The 19,580-nt window shown below is 33.8% G+C and overlaps 1 protein-coding gene across 7 annotated transcripts in view; it reads left to right on the plus strand.

The window, feature by feature from the left end:
• Positions 1-19,580, plus strand: part of KCNT2 (potassium sodium-activated channel subfamily T member 2) — a 392,642-nt gene that overhangs the window by 262,605 nt on the left and 110,457 nt on the right. For 5 of the 7 annotated variants that reach the window (XM_063647669.1, XM_054449259.2, XM_063647664.1 and 2 more), the window contains exons 15-18: positions 5,323-5,472; positions 6,978-7,207; positions 13,450-13,663; positions 16,284-16,389. In XM_063647669.1, the coding sequence (XP_063503739.1) occupies positions 5,323-5,472; positions 6,978-7,207; positions 13,450-13,663; positions 16,284-16,389 (700 nt within the window). The remainder of the gene's footprint in view (positions 1-5,322; positions 5,473-6,977; positions 7,208-13,449; positions 13,664-16,283; positions 16,390-19,580) is intronic. The other 2 variants (XM_063647672.1, XM_054449267.2) reach the window with 1 other exon arrangement.

A 19,580-nucleotide genomic window follows, 5' to 3' on the forward strand; every position in this document is an offset into this window, starting at 1 on the left:
AATTAGGACTGTTTTAAAGGTGTAAGAATTGATGATGGAGGAAGGAATAAACAAATATATGAGTACAAGTCACACCTGGGTGATATAATTAAAGGATTTGCTGCTATAAGAAGTTTGGAAATGCACTATTTATTTATGTAATTATTTCTCCCTCATTCAAAATCAATCTTGAATTAAGTCTACCCAGATATAAAAAGTAAGATATAAGAAAAATAGATAATTGGGATAGAACTGTAAGCTGAAGACAAATTAATGATTTTTGGACAGATCTATAGGATGTAAAATGTCCTGCATTACTAATAAAGGTACAAAAACTTGGCATTTAATATCCTAGTAGCCTGAAGAATGGAAATAAAACAGCAGCAACATTCACACTGAATAGTGGAGCTCCTTAGAACTGACGTTCCTGAACAAAGTGCTGACTTTTTAGCCAGAGTGTCTGGGCTGAATTATTTGATCTACCCATGCTGGCAAGATCATCAAAGCCATTGAACCTCAGTTTCTTTATCTGTGAAATGGGAGTAAAAGCATATATCTCATAGATTACCAGGAAAATAAAATTTTTTCATTAAATAAATATTTTTGAATGTCTACTATGTCTTAGAATATGTTCTAGTCACCAGAAATCCTCCAGAAAACAAAGTAAACAACAGGGCTCAGTGGTTCCACTGCTACATTCTGCTGCATTTGGTGTTGGGTGAGATGTTGTGGCAGAAATAAAGAGTAATTAGCATGCAAATGAAGGTATAATATGTTACTAACATAAAGATGTCAATTTCATCCAAATTTATTATTTTAATTCCATCCCAACAATCATACCAACACAACATTCTTTTTTAAAATAGATAAGCTGATTTTAAGTTTATGTGATAAAACGAAGCAGACAAGCAAGGAAAATTTTCAAGGACACTAATAATGAGAGGGGATTATCTTATATACTTAAAAATAATATGCAGTTACAATAATTGAAATGGTGCGCTATTAGTGAATACATAGAGAAGAATCAATTAACAGGCTATAAATTATATGTACCTCTAATACAGGCACAGATAATTAGGAATTTGGTGTTTGATAAAGGAGTTGTTTTAAATTAGTGAGTAAAAAGATAGATTATTCAATACATTGAGTAACTGGGTAGATATTCAAAAAAGTTAAATTCAATACATTCATCATAGAAATGGAAAAATGATTACTTTCTGCCTAGAGAAAATATTAGTCCTAAAATATTAGTAAGTAGGGGATGGGGGAAGCTCATATAATGTAGACCAAATGCTGCCCTGAAACACAGCAAGGAAGCAGTGAAAAATACACAAACAAAAAGCTTTAATTATTAGTATCAATCATGGTGGAGTTTTTTTGCCTTTTTGTGATGCATTTTATTTTTTATTTATTAGAAAATATTTCAGACATTCAAAAGGTATAAGAATATTATCGTGAACACCCATGTACCTAGTATTCCAGATTTAAAAAAATAAACATTCCAAATGTTTGTGAAACCTCACATTCACCATGTCTGTTTGACATCTCTCTTTTTCTAGGACTTAGTTTACTATAAAGCTGAATCTGCAGACTATTATTTTATCTAACATTTTGTATTTAAGATTTCCCCATGATGTCTTGTAAGCACTGGGACTTGCATTTTCACTGTTATCTATATGGATATTTATTTGTTTGTTTATCTATCCATGTTTCTTGTGGCTAAGAATATTTAAGATTGTTATATATTTTTCTCTTCCATTAGCAAATTTTTCAAGTCTGCCTTCAGAACATACCCAGAATCTAACATGATTCAAACCAATATCATTTAGGTGGATCATTGCAATAACCCCCTCACTGGTCATTGTCCCTTCTTCAATCTGTTTTCAACAAAATGACCAGAGGGATTTTATAAAATATGAATCAGATCTTTTGTACTAGTCTTCAAAAATCTCCAATGATTGCCAAGTCATCCCAATGAAAGGTCAAAGCCACAGTACAGTTATTTGTAAAGTCCTACATGATCCCTCCTCCCAGCTAGTTACCTCTGTGGCCCCATTTTCTCCCCCTCCCTGAATTCCAGCTGAACTCACTTCCCTGCTCTTCCTTAGCCGCATCAAGCATTAACTCTGTCTCAGGGAAGTGCTTGTAGCTGCTTCTGCCTGTAATGGTCTTCTCCCAGACCTCTCTTGCCTTCTTCAAGATTTTTACTCAAATATCATCTTTTCCCTAGTCACACTATTTACATTTTATTCTACCTGCTAAAATATTAGCTCCCTTTCTGCTTTATTTTTCTCCCCACAATTATCATCTCTAAACACAACACAACTTGCTTTTTCTTGTCTATTGTTGGCCTTCTCCCACTAGTGGCTCTGTGAGACAAGACATTTTTACCTTTTTTGTTAACTGCCATAACCTTTGAATCTAAAGCCTTTCCTTATATTTCACAGGTGCTCAATAAATATTTTGTATATTAGTTAATGAGTGGGGACTGGATATACACACCAGCATTAGATGTAATATTGATGTCTAGCATTTCTCAAGCAAATAACATGCGATGAAAATATCAAAATTAGTATATTGACAATTAGATTAATTTAGAGATTCCAAGTTAACTATTAGAGGTTTTGAAAAAATCATAAAGAAAAAAAAATTCCAACGAAATGACATCCTAAAAAATGATGCTGCCTGAGGGGCAATGTGCCAGTGTAAAATAGCAAGGCAATAAGTAAATTATTTAAGAAAATTTATCTGAACTGTCCTTGTCCGATTCCATCCATTTCTGTTCCCTTCCAAGTTACCACATTGTGTTCCCCTGTCAGCTTTTGGAATTAGATTTTTAATTCTCTTGAATAGCTTTTAGTACCCTTGCATGACAATTAGTTGACCTCATGCTGGCTTTTGGATCTCAAACAAATACTGATGAATTACCAGCACCATCTCATACATTTTCAGCCTTTCAGATAGGTTCTGTTTTTGCCAAGTACCATCTTGCTAAATAGTAATGTGGTACATAACAAAAATAACTTTATTTTTGTTTGCCAAAGGGAACGTTTTTTCCACCAGGGACAATCATTCTTAGGAAGTAGTAGCTAGATGTAGTCATATGCAATCAAAAATCAAAACTGTTTTATGTTGTTGTTTTCCTACTTCCAAAAATACATTAATATTATGGAAGAATGGGCACAAGTTTTAAAAGCATTATTGTTTAGTAAGTTGACTAGGTTTATTTAAAATAGCTCCGGAATTTAGCAATGAGGAAGATGTAACATCAGAGTAATATTGGCAGCTTACATTTACTGCGTGTTTTCTCTGATCCCAACATCTCCCAAGTGATTTCTTTGTGTTACCTCATTTTATCTAACCCAATGAAGCTGATACTGTTTTTCACTGAAGAGATGAAGAATCACTGAAAAGTTAAATAACTCACAAAAGACTGTAGAGTTTGGCCAGGGGCGGTGGCTCACACCTATAATCCCAGCACTTTGGGAGGCCAAGGCGGGCGAATCGCCTGAGGTCGGGAGTTCAAGACCAGTCTGGCCAGCATGGTGAAACCCCATCTCTACTAAAAATACAAAAATTAGCTGGGCATGGTGGCAGGTGCCTGTAATCCCAGCTACTCGGGAAGCTGAGGCAGTAGAATCGCTTGAACCCAGGAGGCAGAGGATGCAGTGAGCTGAGATCGTGCCATTGCTCTCCAGTCTGGGCGACAAAGCAAGACTCCATCTAAAAAAAAAAATAAAGAAATAAAAATAAAAACAAAACAAAACAAAACAAAAAACCATTATAGAGTTGGGACTCAGATTAGACAATCAAACTCTAGGGCCCAGGCTCTTAACTCTTTAAGCATACTTAAGAAGGAATGAGGCAGAAATGAGGAATACTTAGAAAATATAGATATTTTTTAAAGCTAATCGACAATTTGAAAATATTGATAAATGTTACCTTCCTAATAACCCTTTAGACAATACTCAGTTTAAAATGGCTTTTAAAGTCCTAAACATGGTTGTAATGTCTTGTGATCTGTTTTGATCCATTAAGAATCTATTAGAGATTATGATAAATTATTTTGATTTTTATATATTTATCATATTGCTTCTAAAATGTGCTTTTTTTGTAGAGTTCATAAGCGTCATTCAGCAAAGGTAAATGAATTTATTATATAAAATGAGAAATAACCTATTTATATATCCATTATGAATTTCTCATAAACTGAATTTTTAATATATTTCTAAAGCCACTGAGTTAGGCGGGCAGCGCAGAACATTCCAGAACAAAAGACATTGCACTTTTTGTGGTAAAATTATCTTCTTTATAAAAATACTTATGTGGGATGTCTTTTGGAGATTTAGTCAGTTCAGGCTGTTATTACAAATTACCACAGCTTGGGCATTTTATAAACAACAGAAATTCATTTCCTACAGTTCTGAAGGCTGGAAATCCAAGATCTAGGTGCCAACATAATCCAGTGCTGGTGAGGGCCCCCTTCTGAGTTTTAAACTGCTGACTTGTATTTTCACATGGCGGGGAGATAGCTCTTTAGCATCTTTTTAAAAGGCACTAATTCCATTCCTGAGGGCTGCACTCTCATAACCTAGTTGCCTCTCAAAGGCCGCACTCCCAAATACCATCATAATGGGATTAGGATTCCAACATGAATTTTGTGGTTACAAAAATATTCAGTTAGTTGGAGAGACCCTTACATTTAGCACAGAAAAGTGTCTTTTTGTGACTGCTATACAATTGGAAGAAAGTTATTGCTATGATATGAACAAAAACTAAAGGTATATTTTCTATAAAATCAAAGATAAATTGAGATAAATTTGTAATTTTAAGTATAAAGCAAAATAAAATACCCACAGCAGCCACGCAGGTATCATAGGTAAGATAACGTTGGCCATATTATGGAGACTGTAAAACAAATTTTAGAAGATATGCATGATAGGATATATATATATATACATATAAAGAGAGACTAAAATACTGTATCTCATTGATTCATTATGAGAGTAAATCTTTTCATTAGCTGGATCTTTAAAAACTCCCACTTTCTAGAAAACTGCCATTTCTCAAGCATATATATATATATATATATATATATATATATATATACATATATATATATATATACACACACACATATATATACTATTAATTTCAAAATTTTTATAGAAACTCTTGCATATAATGTCATGTTCAGACTTCAAAGCATTACTCAGATGCTTCTTTGGATTGTGCTTGCCAGTTCTTACACAGTTGAGAAACAGTTCTATAACAACTGTTTTTTAACCACATTCACTGTGTTTTCTTTTTGTGTGTGTGTATGTGTGTGTGCCTGTGTTGCAGAGAAGGCCAGCAATCGCCAGAACAATGGCAGAAGATGTACGGTAGATGCTCCGGGAATGAAGTCTACCACATTGTTTTGGAAGAAAGTACATTTTTTGCTGAATATGAAGGAAAGAGTTTTACATATGCTTCTTTCCATGCACACAAAAAGTATGTTTCTGCCTCAGAGAAAAATTAAAATATCAATCAGTCAAGCATATCATGTGAAAATAGTTTTCTAAAATAGAGTGCATATCGTGTTCATGTATTTAGGCATTCCGGAATTTTTGTCACAATATTCCCCAATGTTGAAACATTTGAACCCTGGTGTCTGTATGGTCTCTATAAGACAGTCAGGAGTAAATTATAATTTAGTAGGAATATTTCATTTAGCAACTTTTAAAGTCTTTTAAAAATATTTTAATCCATTAAGAATTTACATACACATGAAAATCTTCTTCACAGATCTGAATTTTAAGATGTTGATTAGGAACTAAAACAAAGTAACACTAATATTTCTAAAAACTATACATTTGAAAAAAAATCTCTGATGGTGGCCCTTGTTTTGGCCTGAGAAGTAAGTTAAAAAATAAATAAAACTAGCTTCCACTTCAAACATAGAACTTTTTTTTTTCTTTTCCTTTTTGGAAAAAAAAAGGATTTACTTAAGAAATAAAAATGTATGTATATAATGAAAATAACATATTATCTGTATTAAATGTTTTAATGTGACACATTTTGGAGGATTTACAATATACCTATATAGTCTACTAACTAATCTATTATGTAATGTACAGGAACCCCCAACTTATGATGCTTTGACTTACTATTTTTTGACCATGATGGTACAAAACAATAGCCATTCAGTAGAAACCATGCTTCCAGTATCCATACATTCTATTTTCCACTTTCAGTAGAATATTCAATAAATTACATAAGATATTTAACACTTTATTATAAAACAGGCTTGGTATTAGATGATTTTGCCCAACTGTAGGCAATGTAAGTGTTATGAGTATGTTTGAGGTTGGCTAGGTTAAAACTATGATATTTGTTAGGCTAGCTATATTAAAAGCATTTTTTATTTAACAATATTTTCAACTTATGCTGGGTTTATCAGGACATAACTCTATCATAAGTCAAGGAGCTTCTGTATTCTACTTTACTTTTTTTTTCTGACTAAGTGCATACCTATTTAAGACTATTTAAAAATATATATTTTTTTTCTAAAATTTAAAGTAAACCAACTATGATAAATTCAGGGACCCTGGTTCTCTTTCAGGTGACCATGGGTAAGTTTCTTTCCTTTGGCCAATAGTTTTAAGCTTTTTATTTACTTTTTTTAACCAAAGTAAGAAATGCTGTTTATGTTTTTTGACCAAAGTAAAACTGTAAAAATTTGCAAAATAATATTGCCCTTAGTGTATACATGCACTCATGTTTCTTATGTTCTTCCATTCATTTTCATTAAAATGTGAATTTATAGTGGTCATAATCAGCTAAATTGGTTTTACAACGCACTAGGCACATAGTTTATTTTCCTGTAAAAATGAGGATCTTGAACTTCTAGGATCATTTCAAGCTTTAAAATGCTATGATTTAAAACTTTTGTTTTCCTCAGCCTTTCAATAATTTACTAATTTTCTTACAAACTCTAATTTTTTTTTTAAATTAAGGTTTGGCGTCTGCTTGATTGGTGTTAGGAGGGAGGATAATAAAAACATTTTGCTGAATCCAGGTCCTCGATACATTATGAATTCTACAGACATATGTTTTTATATTAATATCACCAAAGAAGAGAATTCAGCATTTAAAAACCAAGACCAGCAGAGAAAAAGCAATGTGTCCAGGTCATTTTATCATGGACCTTCCAGATTACCTGTACATAGCATAATTGCCAGCATGGGTAAGTATAAACAAATTTGAAATATCATTAATTTATTCCTAAAATAAAAAATAATGATAAATACAAATGCATTTAAATTTTTATTAAAAGTTTAAATAAAATTTCAAACATGCTGCATTTTACAAACTAGGTATGATTAGGTATACAGGACAACAGTTCTAAGTTGTGAATTTTTTAAAAAGTAAGATATTAGCCTACTGTGGTGGCATATGTCTATAATACTACCTATTCCGGAGGCTGAGGTGGAAGAATTACTTGAGCCAGGAGTTTGAGAACAGCCTGGGCAACAGAAAAAGACTCCGTGTCCAAAAAAACCTCAATCTAAGATATTACAAAAACACAACCAACAATCATTTTATATTTCTCATTATATATAAAGCATCATACACTTTTATATTTCTTTTGTAAGTTCTCTTTGTAATTATCATCAAGAGAGGCTATTTCAAATATTCTTCGTTTTCTCAAAATTCTCTTTCCATCTCTCACCTCACTCTCATCATTGAACTTGGCTTCTATGACACAGAAGAAAAAAGGTAAAAGAAAAAATACCTCCATGCAAATAAGAATTTCTTTACGGTTTGGCTACCAAACCATCTACAAACCTACAAACATGTAGTATCTGTCACAAGGAAAATGTGTCCTTTTTAAATAATACTGATACATTCATTTATTCCACGAACCATGCTCTTGTTCCTCCTCAGAGGCTTTACTCTTTAATCCCTCTTCATTACCTAACTTCATTTTCTATTCTGAATCACTGGCTGATCTCTCTCTCTCTGTCTCTCTCTGTCTCTCTCTCACTCTGTGTATGTGTGTGTGTGTGTGTGTGTGTGTGTGTGTGTGTTCATATCTCTGTGTGCACCATACACATGTAATTTTGAACCTTCTGTGATAACAACTTCAGAGACAAATTTCTCCAAAGTGTTGTGTTTAGTGGCAGGCTTTAGATTTTATTGTTGTCCTGTGCCCGTGATTCTACCCCGTTCAATCTGACACCTGCAGTCATATCACTGAAACTATTCAGGCAATGTCACCATGCTCCTCTTTGTCACTACATCTAATGATTGTCTTCACAGTATATGACAAGAATATTGACCATGTTCTTCCTGAAACACTCTAATGCCTTTTTTTCTGCATTGTGCACATTCATTTTCATTGTGTGGTCACTTCTGTTCTCATGGATTCAATTGTCCATAAACTGATTATTCCTTTATCTAAAGCATTAACTCAACATCTCTTTACAGTAACGCGAACTGTCTACTGGTTATTTCTATTTGAGTATTTTGTGGGAAAAACTGGCACAGCATATTCAAATTAAACTGATCCCTACACTCTCATTCAGTCATTCAACACCATTTTTCTCCTTCTTTTTTTTTCTTGCTAAAATGCAGATGACAACATTATCCTTTGATTTGTAAAGCCACCATTCTGACTCTTCACCACCCGCTCTTTTCATACCTCATTGTTAACCAAATTCTATTAAATCTGGTCAGTAAATAGCCCCTAGAATCATTCAGTTTTCTTTCCATGTCCACCACCAACATCATCATGGTCTGTGCCTCCATCCTCCTCTCCCTGAACTGCAGGATCAACAACCTTGTCTTCTTTCCATGCCTCCAGCCTTGCCACTCTACACTTAATTCTCCATCCTGCCACCAGAGTAAAAATTTTTAAAAATAATTTTGATAGTATCATTTCCTGAACAAATCACCTGCTTTATACTACCTATTGGAAAAAAAGTCTAAATTCTATAGTGTGACTTAACTTATAAATAGGATAACCAAAAGTTCTTGTTTGCATTAGGCAATCCTAGTTTTCTTAGGAATGTTCCAGTTTCTTAGGATTGTTCAGTTTATGTAATTGTCCTGATGTAATTATTAAAAGAACCCCCTTTTACTCTGCAGTATCCTAGTTTAGAAAATAAATTACGTCATCATTTTCTTTATAGGCTTTTTATTAATGATATTTTCTGACTTTTCTAGCCCCACATTTTACCACCCCTTTGCTGCTCTCCTAAGCTCCAAACATACTCACTTTCTTTCAATCTTCACTAATGTTTTTTTTTCACCAATGGGCCTTAAAATATTAAGTTTCCTCTGACGGAACTATTCCTCACACCCCAACATTGCCTAAGTAATGACTTCTAATTCTTTATATCTTAGTCTAAATATCACTACCTCCAAACACCATTCCATGGTTCTACCTAGACCTTCTTAGGTAATCCTATTTGTCATTTACTTATTTTTATTCTACAGTAGCAATATTCATTTTTAATGTCTTCAAAAAGTACTTATTGTGTGCCTGATATGTACCCAAAAAAGTATTTATTGAGTACCTAATATGTACCAAGAACTCTCGTAAGTGTTTGTGATAAAACGTTAGTGAAGAAACAAACAAAGATACCTAGTTCATAGAGCTTACATTCTATTATGTAGAAGACAGGCGATAACCAAAGTACATATAAAAAAATAAGTAAATTATTTAATATGTTAGTGGGTTATAAGTTATAAAGGAAAAACTAAAAGAAGAAAACAGAGCTAGTATAGGAGATAATTAATTTTGGGAGGAACAGATTTTAAATGAAGTGCTTAGTAGGCCAGAAGGTGATGTTTGAGCAGATACCTGAAGGAAATGAGGAATTAGTCCTGTGGAGGTCTGGAGAAAGAGATAACAGCTGGTACAAAGGCCCTAAAGTGGGAGCCTGGCTGGGGTGCTCCAGGAACAGTAAAAGGGCCCTTGTGCCTCAAACACAGTGAATGCTGAAAGAGTAGTAGGAGATGAGGAGGAATAGGTAGAAAGAGGCCAGATCCTGTTGGGCTTATTTAAGTCCATATGGGATTGCAGCTTCTACTCTCAGTGAAGTGGGAATTATTGCAAGGCTTTATGCAGAGCCATTGACCTGATCTCACCAATGCTGAGTGCTCAACTCGGGCTGCTGTTGAAAATAGATGGTTTGGAGCAAGGATCAGACTATTTTCAAGTGGAAGTGATAAGAAGGAGAAAATTCTGGATGTACTTTGAGGATAATCAGGATTCCTTAAAAAATGAAATTGAACTGTGAGAAAAAATGAAGGGTGAAGAAACATAAGGTTTTTGGATTAAGCAACTAGAGAAAGGGAATGGCCATAAATTGAGAGGAAAGGCTAGGGGGAATGCAGGTTTTGCGGGGGTAAAGGGAAGATAAAGAGTACTTTGGAACACCTTGAAGATGTCTAACAGGAAGTTATATTAAGAGTCTAGATTTCAGGAGAGAGACAGATAGGCTGAAAAAGTAAATTTTGTATTTCTGATCTTATGTATGTATTTAAAACCATAAGACTGAATGAAGTCTTTGAGGAAATGAGTACAGGCAGGAAAAAATAAGACAAAGAACAGACCTCTGCAGTATACTAAGATTAAGTATCAGGGGGATGAGAAGAAACCAGCAAAGGAGACCAGAGAGGAGCTACTGGCAGGCTAGTAGGAAAACCCAGTGAGTGTGGTGTCCTGGAATCCAAGTGAGCTAAGTGCATTAAGACAACACCACGGTAAGCCATGTCAAATATTACTGATATGTCATAACATAAGGACTGAGAAGTGTCAATTGACTTTAGCAATGCAATGATCATTGTTCACCCTCATAAGAGCTGTTTCAATGGAGTGGTGGTGGACAATGCTAGATTGGACTGCGTTTGGGAAAGAATGGTAGAAGATAAATTAGAAACAGTAGGTCTGGACAGTTCTTAAAACGTCTGACTGCAAAACGGAGAAAAGAAATGGATTTGTAGCTTGTGTTGAAAGTACAAGCAAGTAAGGAAGGCAGAGAGATTGAGGGTTTGTATAATAGATTGTGTATAATTATAGGCCATGGAACTTAATTTAAGTAAGGAAGTGAAAAGATGTATTTTGGTTAAAAAGACTGAAAGGAGAGTGGATTAATCGATTCTAATTCCAGTGAAAATCAAGAGGGAAAGAGGTGGAAAGCCAAGGTACAGGTGTCAAAGAGTGAAATGCCAGAAGGAGAGATGATGTGCAGCAAGTAATAATTACAAAAGCTAAGGTGTGGCCATGAGAGTGAATGACTGGAGTGATAGTAGAAAAAGCCATTACTAGAGAAGAGGACAAGGAGTTGAGTCTGGAATGTTGGAAGGATCATCTATGTATATGGTGAAACTGCCAAAAATCAGGACAGACAATGTGGAGAGACTATTAATGATGCAAGAGCTAAACTGTCCGAGTGTATTCAGTTGCATAGGTATAGATATGGGGAACATGGAGAGTTTAACTTAAGCAGGGTTCTATTTTGTCAAGAGAGTGGAATGAAGCAAAAATGTATCAAGGGATCCAGGGGTATATGCAAGAAAATAATCATAATGCTTAAACACGGAATTTAAGATAGGTAAGAAGAGAATAGAGAGCATCAAGGGAATGAGACAAACTCTGGTATCATCAGTAGAATTGAAGTTCCTGCATGGTAAAATCATAGCTAGTGTTAGGAAATCAGTGAGAGTGACCTGAACAAACAAGAAATAGTGGTGATCAAAAGGTGAATGCATAAAAATGTGTGCAACATTGTTTTTATTGGTTATAACAAGGTCTAAAAAATCACTATGGAAGTGAAGGGCTGAGATAAAGTAAAAATTTCTTCAGTTCATGTTATTATAATGAGGAAGAAGGTTGGAAGGTCAGAGGTTTGAGGAAAGTAGAATTTTAAATAGTCATGTGCTGCATAAAGACAATTCAGTCAATGATGGACGGCATATACAATGGTGGTCCCATAAGACTGTAATACCATGTTTTTAGTGTACCTTTTCTATATTGAGATTACCATTGTGTTGGAATTGACTACACCAATCAGTACAGTAACATGCTGTACAGATTTGTAGTCTAGGAGCAGGAGGCTATACCATATAGCCTAGGGGCAGTAGGCTATACCTATACCATATAACAGTAGGCTATACCATATAGCCTATGTACCACATAGCCTAGGATAGTAGGCTACCTCATCTAGGTTTGTGTAAGTATGATGTTTGAATATCTAAGAAATCACCAAATGGTAGATTTCTCAGAACATATCCCCCTTTTTAAGCAATGCATGACTGTAATTGTTTCAAAGAATGGGACAAAGCAAAGACTAACAACTTTTAGAGTGCATAAATGAAATGAGTAATTATGAAATATGTTGTCTTTCATCGTTATTTTCTCCAGAAGGAGAGGAACCTCAATTTTTCATAAATGGATATTAAAATTAATTTTTAAATTTCAATAAAATTCACAAAGGGAATTGCTTCTTCCACCTTCTATTCCTTGAGTGCCTCAAGTATTCAATAACCTTAAGCCACTTGGGCTTGGGATTGCCATTCTTACTGACTCCAGGTACTTCCATGACTTGTATGTTCCTTATTGTATTTCAGGTCAAAAATCGAATGTCCTAACTTCACAGTGGCCTTCTCTCCTATCAAATAAAAATTCCATTCCTCTCCCTGCATGCTACTGATCATTATCTACAATTATCCATTTATTTGTCTACTTGCTACATACAGGTTTCATCTTGTAGAAACTTTGTTTGTCTTCTCTACAGATCTCAAGTACCTGGAACAGTGCTCCCCATATGTGGCACTCAATAAATATTCATTTAATACAAAATAAGTATAACATATTAGTAGTTCCGATAGTTTAAAAAGTGGTCACAAATCAGTTACAAAAAGATAGCTCAATAGAAAAGGGGACGCTTGAACCTGGGAGAAGGAATTTGCAGTGAGCCGAGATTGTGCCACTGCACTCCAGCCTGGAGGATAGAGCGAGACACTGTCTTAAAAAAAAAAAAAAAAAAGAAAAAAGAAAAAAAGAAATAAAACAAAAAGCAAAGGGGGAAAGACATAATGAAAAATTCACAAAATGGACATGGTCAACAACAAAAGAATAAATTTTAAATAAATATAAATTGAAACATCAGGGTATACTTTTTTCAGTTTAAGTTTCTATATACTTCAGGATTTTACAAATCCTATGTTTTGTGCTACAGAACAACACTCTGCAAATACACTTTTGTGCAAATAGAGATTTTCTTGTCCAGGAAAATGCGTGTGTGCAAAAGAAATACTTAGCTATCAGAACTAAACATATACCACACGCATAAATATATACTCTCTCTCTATATATATATTTATTATGTTCATTATATTTCATATTTCATTTAACCTTCAACACTAGTGATCAATATGGCAAACGCCTTGATAAATTTTCATGTTTTATTGTTTTAGGTACTGTGGCTATAGACTTGCAAGATACAAGCTGTAGGTCAGCAAGTGGCCCTACCCTGTCTCTTCCTACAGAGGGAAGCAAAGAAATAAGAAGACCTAGCATTGCTCCTGTTTTAGAGGTTGCAGATACATCATCGATTCAAACATGTGATCTTCTAAGTGACCAATCAGAAGATGAAACTACACCAGATGAAGAAATGTCTTCAAACTTAGAGTATGTTCAGATACTCTAAGTTGTATAATGATTACTGGGTTTTGTGCTAATGTCCTTAAGTATTTTCTTTAGGTACCTTCCCAATAGGTAAGGAGCTAATGATCTTTCCTTCTGAACATCCTAGAATCATTCCTATACACTTCTACCAAAACACACTGCTAGTAGCCAGTATCTCTTTTGACTGCAGAGCATTATAAGCCCTCAAGTTTCTGGCTTCAACATATATTTCCAATCTCATTTTGCTCTTAATTATCTTTTATCCTCAAGGAAAAAAAAAATCAGTGTTCCCAAGATATAAACTTCATTTTCATAATTGTATGGTTTTTATAGTATATTGTACTTTATACTTTGAATTTACTTTACTGCACATCCATATTGATGTTCAATCAATTATTCAATGAAATGAAAATACAGCCCCCTCCATTAAGCTTTCCTTACTTATCTCAGTGTTCAGCACTTTCATACACTATGCATTAATTATTTTAAATGTATGAATAAAAGGAGCACTGTTTCCCTTTTCTAGGCTTCTATAATAATAGAGCACCAATCTATATAGTATTAATCACATTGTAGCTTGCAGTAGAGTTTGTTTACATGTCTTATTCCACATATTAAATTGTCATTCTTCAGGAAAACACAGCAGTCCACAGCCTTGGCTGTGTAGTACTAAGGACATTGTTTGCCATGCCAGTTCTACTTTATGTGGGTTGTGTACAAGTGACTTTAATTTAAAAAAAAAAAAAAAAGAAAAAGAAAAAACTTGCAGCTGGGCACGGTGGCTCACACCTGTAATCCCAGCACTTTGGAAGGCCGAGATGGCAGGATCATTTGAGGTCAGGAGTTTGAGACAAGCCTGACAAACATGGTGTGGCTGGTCTCAAACTTTACTAAAAATATAAAAATTAGCTAGGAGTGGTGGCACACGCCTGCAGTCCTACCTACTTGGAAGGCTGAGACAGGAGAATCACTTGAACTCAGGAGGTGGAGGTTGCAGCAAGCCAAGATCCTGCCACTGCAGTCCAGCCAGGGCGACAGACTGAGACTCTGTCTTAAAAAAACCAAAAAAACAAAAAAACAAAAAAAAAGACACTAGCCAATAATTTATTTACCTGTAAACTGAGTGTAATTACTACTTCAGAAAGCTATGTGGTGATTAATTGAGATAATGGAGAAAACATGCTTATACCAAAACAATGTTTTGTGCAGAGTAAGCGTTCAATTAGTATTAATTACTATTAGTTATAGTACTGGTAGTAGTGGCATTGGCAACATAATCTCTAACATTTCTTCCAGTGTCTTTCATAAAATGTAAATTCAAGTAATGTTGAACTAAGAAGAACTTCAATATCATTGAAGCTTGAAAATATTCTTTGTTTAAATTTCTCACACTTAAAAAAATATTGTAAGAAAGGTTGATGTACCCACAAAACCAAATCTACTCTTCAAAGAAATTAATGGTCAAAGTTCTCGAATATATTTGGAATCTAGGATGGGAATAGGGGTAGGTTTGGCAACCAGTGTCTTCACAGGAAACAGTGTTTTGGAGTGAGACTGAAATTCTTTCTTTACACTTCTTAAAAAATTGGGAGGTAAAAGATTTTTTTTTATTTCTAGAAAAATGAAAGAGATGTTGAGTAATTGTAGAGATTACCAACTTCTAAATTTACAAAATTTTACCCTATAATTGTATCTCTTAGTCAATGACGTTTATTTCCTGAAAATGCTGATTTGCATCTCTTCTTTAAGATAAAATAGTTTTAACTAGGTCGGAAATTTTATGGCTTGGCAGGTAAACTTGTTAAAATCAAACACTTTCTTATTGGATAAGAGAATATTATTTTCACTAAACTTTATTTTATTGCCTAATTTTCATTTATGCTGCTACGTTTTAGAAGTTTCATTCTGAAAGTCAGTATAGCCGAAATATGCAGTTGGCTGTTTTTTGAAAGTCAGCAAGCTAAATGTCTCTGATAGTGTTTTAAGTATGATTCCAACAAAAACTATGTTTTTAACCAATTAGCTCAGTTATTTGTTCTGTTTCGGTTATGTAGTTATGGCTAATGAATATTGATAGAGCAAATCATAATAACGCATTTTGCTTTAAATGGATTTTGTAAAAATTAACATTACTATTTATTTTTTAAAAATGAAAATCTTCTAAGCTGTGAGTTAGCAAACTTTTTCTAGATAGGAACAACCAGTAAATATTTCAGGCTTTTTGACCCCTGTTGCAACTACTAACTCTGTTACGAAAGCACAAAAAAACCTATACACAATACATACATGAATGAGTGTGGCTGAATTACAATAAAGCTTTATTTATAGATACTGCAATTTGAACTTCATATAATTTTCACATGACATGAAATACTAGTTTGATTTTTTCCAACCACTTAAAAATACAGAAACAACCCTCAGCTTGCAAAATTATGTGGAGGGCCATATTTGATCGTGGGGCCACAGTTTGCCTACCTCTCTTCTTAACTACCTCTTTATCAAAATATAATTGCAACACAGAGGTATTGATTATAATGTATTTAAAACAGAGGAACATGGTTGTAACTTAATTTCTCAAATTTGCATGCCTTACCCAAGGGTAATATTTTGTATTGTTTTACAGGTATGCTAAAGGTTACCCACCTTATTCTCCATATATAGGAAGTTCACCCACTTTTTGTCATCTCCTTCATGAAAAAGTACCATTTTGCTGCTTAAGATTAGACAAGGTAAGTACTTGTTGCTGCTTTTTTATTTACAAAATAAAATTACAGCATTTTATAATTACATAATTTAAGCAATTTGTACAGCATTTTGATTACAATATGTTTGATTACAATATGTATTGGTATTGTCTTTTCCAATGTAAATTTATATAAAGTGGTCAGTTTTACATTTTTAACTGCACAAATGATTACCCAAATGCTTTAGTCTTCTACTAAATTAGCCTACTGGATCTGCTAGTCATGTTGCTAAAGAGGAAAATAAGGTACCAAATCTCATCCCTGTGAACCCTCAACAACCAAAGTCTCCAAAAATCACTTTGGCCAAATGCGCATCATTTATTTTACCATTATTACTTTATATCCCATTATGGAATCCCTTGACATGATGGGAAGAGTAAGTCCGTGTGTTAGACACAAAGATTCATTTATGACTAAAGTGAAAGCTCATATTAGAGTCTTGCCTAATATTTCTTTTCTCGAAGTTTTACTGTCATTCTTGGATGTCCAAGAGAAGCTGTCCAAAAGATAAAAATTCTAAGAATGCTAGAGTTTTTATCTTTTTTCACAGTACAACCATTGGGCTTGACTGGTGTGAATTTACTCTCTTGAAGAATAACAACACTGATAAAAGGAAGAACCTTATATTTACTGCCCCTAGAGATTCAGATCTGCCACTAATTCTAGCTAGGGATTTTTTCTTTTACATTAAGTTTTGAAGTTATAGTTAAAATCTCAGCTCTCCACTTACAAGTCATGTAATTTGGGCAACTAACTTCACCAAGTTTCAGTTTCCTCATCCGTAAAGTGGATGTCATTTTAATATGAACCTCATAAGGCTCTTATAGGGATTATATAATTTAGTGCATGTTTAATGAAGTGCAAGAAACTTAATAACTGAGTTGGTGCTTAATATATTCTTGCTATTATTTTTATATGATAAATATTATAAATTTTGACTATTATTTTCACTCTTGAGGAAGAAGATTTACAGAACATTAGAAATTTCCTGCCTTTGTTTCCCTGAAGTTGCTTTGAGAATCTTTGCCATTACTCTGAAATATTCATCTGGGCCCACTGAGATGGATGATTCTGTCCCTCAAGACCAAATATATGTATATTGCTTTCATTCAAATGAGATTCTGTCCCTCAAGACCGAATATATATATTGGTCTCATTCAAATATACATATATATATATGTATATATACACACACACACATATGTATATATACACATATGTATACATATACATATATACACATATGTATATATACACATATGACACACATATGTACATATATGTACATAAATATATATATACCTATATACACATATACACACATGTATACATATATGTGTATATATATATGCAGTCCTTATTATTTTAATATTATGAAGCACTTGATATTTCTGGCAAGCTATGTATTTTCAGTAACATTAATAAATCCTAAATTTCAAGGCCCTTCCCCCACATTGACTCCTTTTAAGACTAATATTATTTATAATATTTTTGTTATTTTCTTTATGGCTAAATCTTAAAATAATATATGCTTCAGTCACCACAAAACCTGGATTCACTTCTGGTTTTTATTTATTTAAATGCACAGCTAAAGTAGAAAAAAATATTAGGAGACAAAAAAGTGGAAGTAATTTATCTCCAAACAGGGATCCCAATCTAACTGAAAAGCTAAACTTTCAGAGAACAGGATTGATGGAGGCACAATAAGAGGATGTTTTAATATCAAAGGACTATTAACTGTCTCTTTACCATATTAATGAAGCAAAATTTCTGGGTGTTGCTGATTGGCTAGTGATATCTGGAATTATTGGTTATTTAGGTAGCATTAGACTGATTGAAGGTGGTCTGCTATGTAAATGAGCACCCACTTTGGGATTATAGGAACAGTATGGGATTATGCAGCTGACTCTACTGTGTCTGCGAAGTGTGTGAGCTGGGATCGCGTTATCCAATTTATTCTGTGTCAGTATCAGTGGGGCTGGTGTCCTGGTCAGCGTTCATGAACACTAAATTCTCTGTTCTCTGCTCTTTGTTTCCCTATTAATTGAGCTATTTCTAAATCTCCTTAGGGAAAGTTGTTTTTTCCTTTGTTTATCTCATAAATATTGACATTCTTGATGATCCAAACATCAGCTCAACACTATTCTTGTTGTGTGCATGATCTCTTTCTGAGTGACTGTATTTCTTATATTCCTTCAGATTCTGTTTATAATTCTCCAAGCACCCTTTCAATAAAGACTTGTTGCCCTTGTTCATTACCATTTCCTTTGTTCTCTGTTCTTTCTTATACCTAGAATTTCCTTCTGGATTCATTTTCCTGCTTCCTAGATTACCACCTTTAGAAATTCTGTTAAGGAGATTCTATTGGTGGAGAATCCTTTTAATTATGGTTTCCTTTTATTTTGCTCTCATTCTTGAAAGATGGTTTACTTTGTGTCCAAGTCCAGGCTGTTAATTTAGTTTTCTGTTTTTTTTTTCTTTTCTTGTAGCACTTTAAGGACTTTACTTACTGCCTTCTGTGCTCCAAATAATGGCTGAAAAGTCAGCTAACATTCCAATTGTTTTTTCTTGTAGATGTGGCTCTTTTCTCTGTGTCTGCTTTTAAGATCTTCTCATTTGGTTTTTCATCACATCTCAAAAACTCTCAGTCAATATTTACTTGAATAAGTTTTCTTTCTGATTCTCTCTTAGCTCTTTTTCAGATATTCTGATTAAATAAATGTTAGATAGTCTCACGATAGCTTCCAAGTCTTAATTTTTTCACCCTAGGTTCTGTTTCTTTTCTTCTCTGCCTTTCATTTTGGTTTCTGTATTCCATTCTGTCCTGCACGTGATCCCTTTGGCTGAATCCTGTGTGTAATTTAAATAATCTTTTGAGTTACACTCTTTAGTTCAAGAAGATACAGAGAAATAGATTTAGATATTATTTTTAACATCAACCTGCTAGATGTTATTTTAAATAGCCTCTTGTTCTTTTCTCAGGCTTTAAATACTTTCTTTTATTTCTTTAAACATGTTAAATGTGCTCATTTTATATTCTGAATTTAATCACAAAATTCGTAGTCTTTGTGGATCTGGTTTTCTTGTTATGATTATTTCTGTTTACTCATGGTGCCTTGTTTTCACCAGTGTTTTGCAATTTTTTTATTCAAGAATAATGGCAAAGAATATTCCAG

The sequence above is a fragment of the Pongo pygmaeus genome, chromosome 1, assembly GCF_028885625.2.
Source record: "Pongo pygmaeus isolate AG05252 chromosome 1, NHGRI_mPonPyg2-v2.0_pri, whole genome shotgun sequence".
Classification (NCBI taxonomy): Eukaryota; Metazoa; Chordata; class Mammalia; order Primates; family Hominidae; genus Pongo; species Pongo pygmaeus.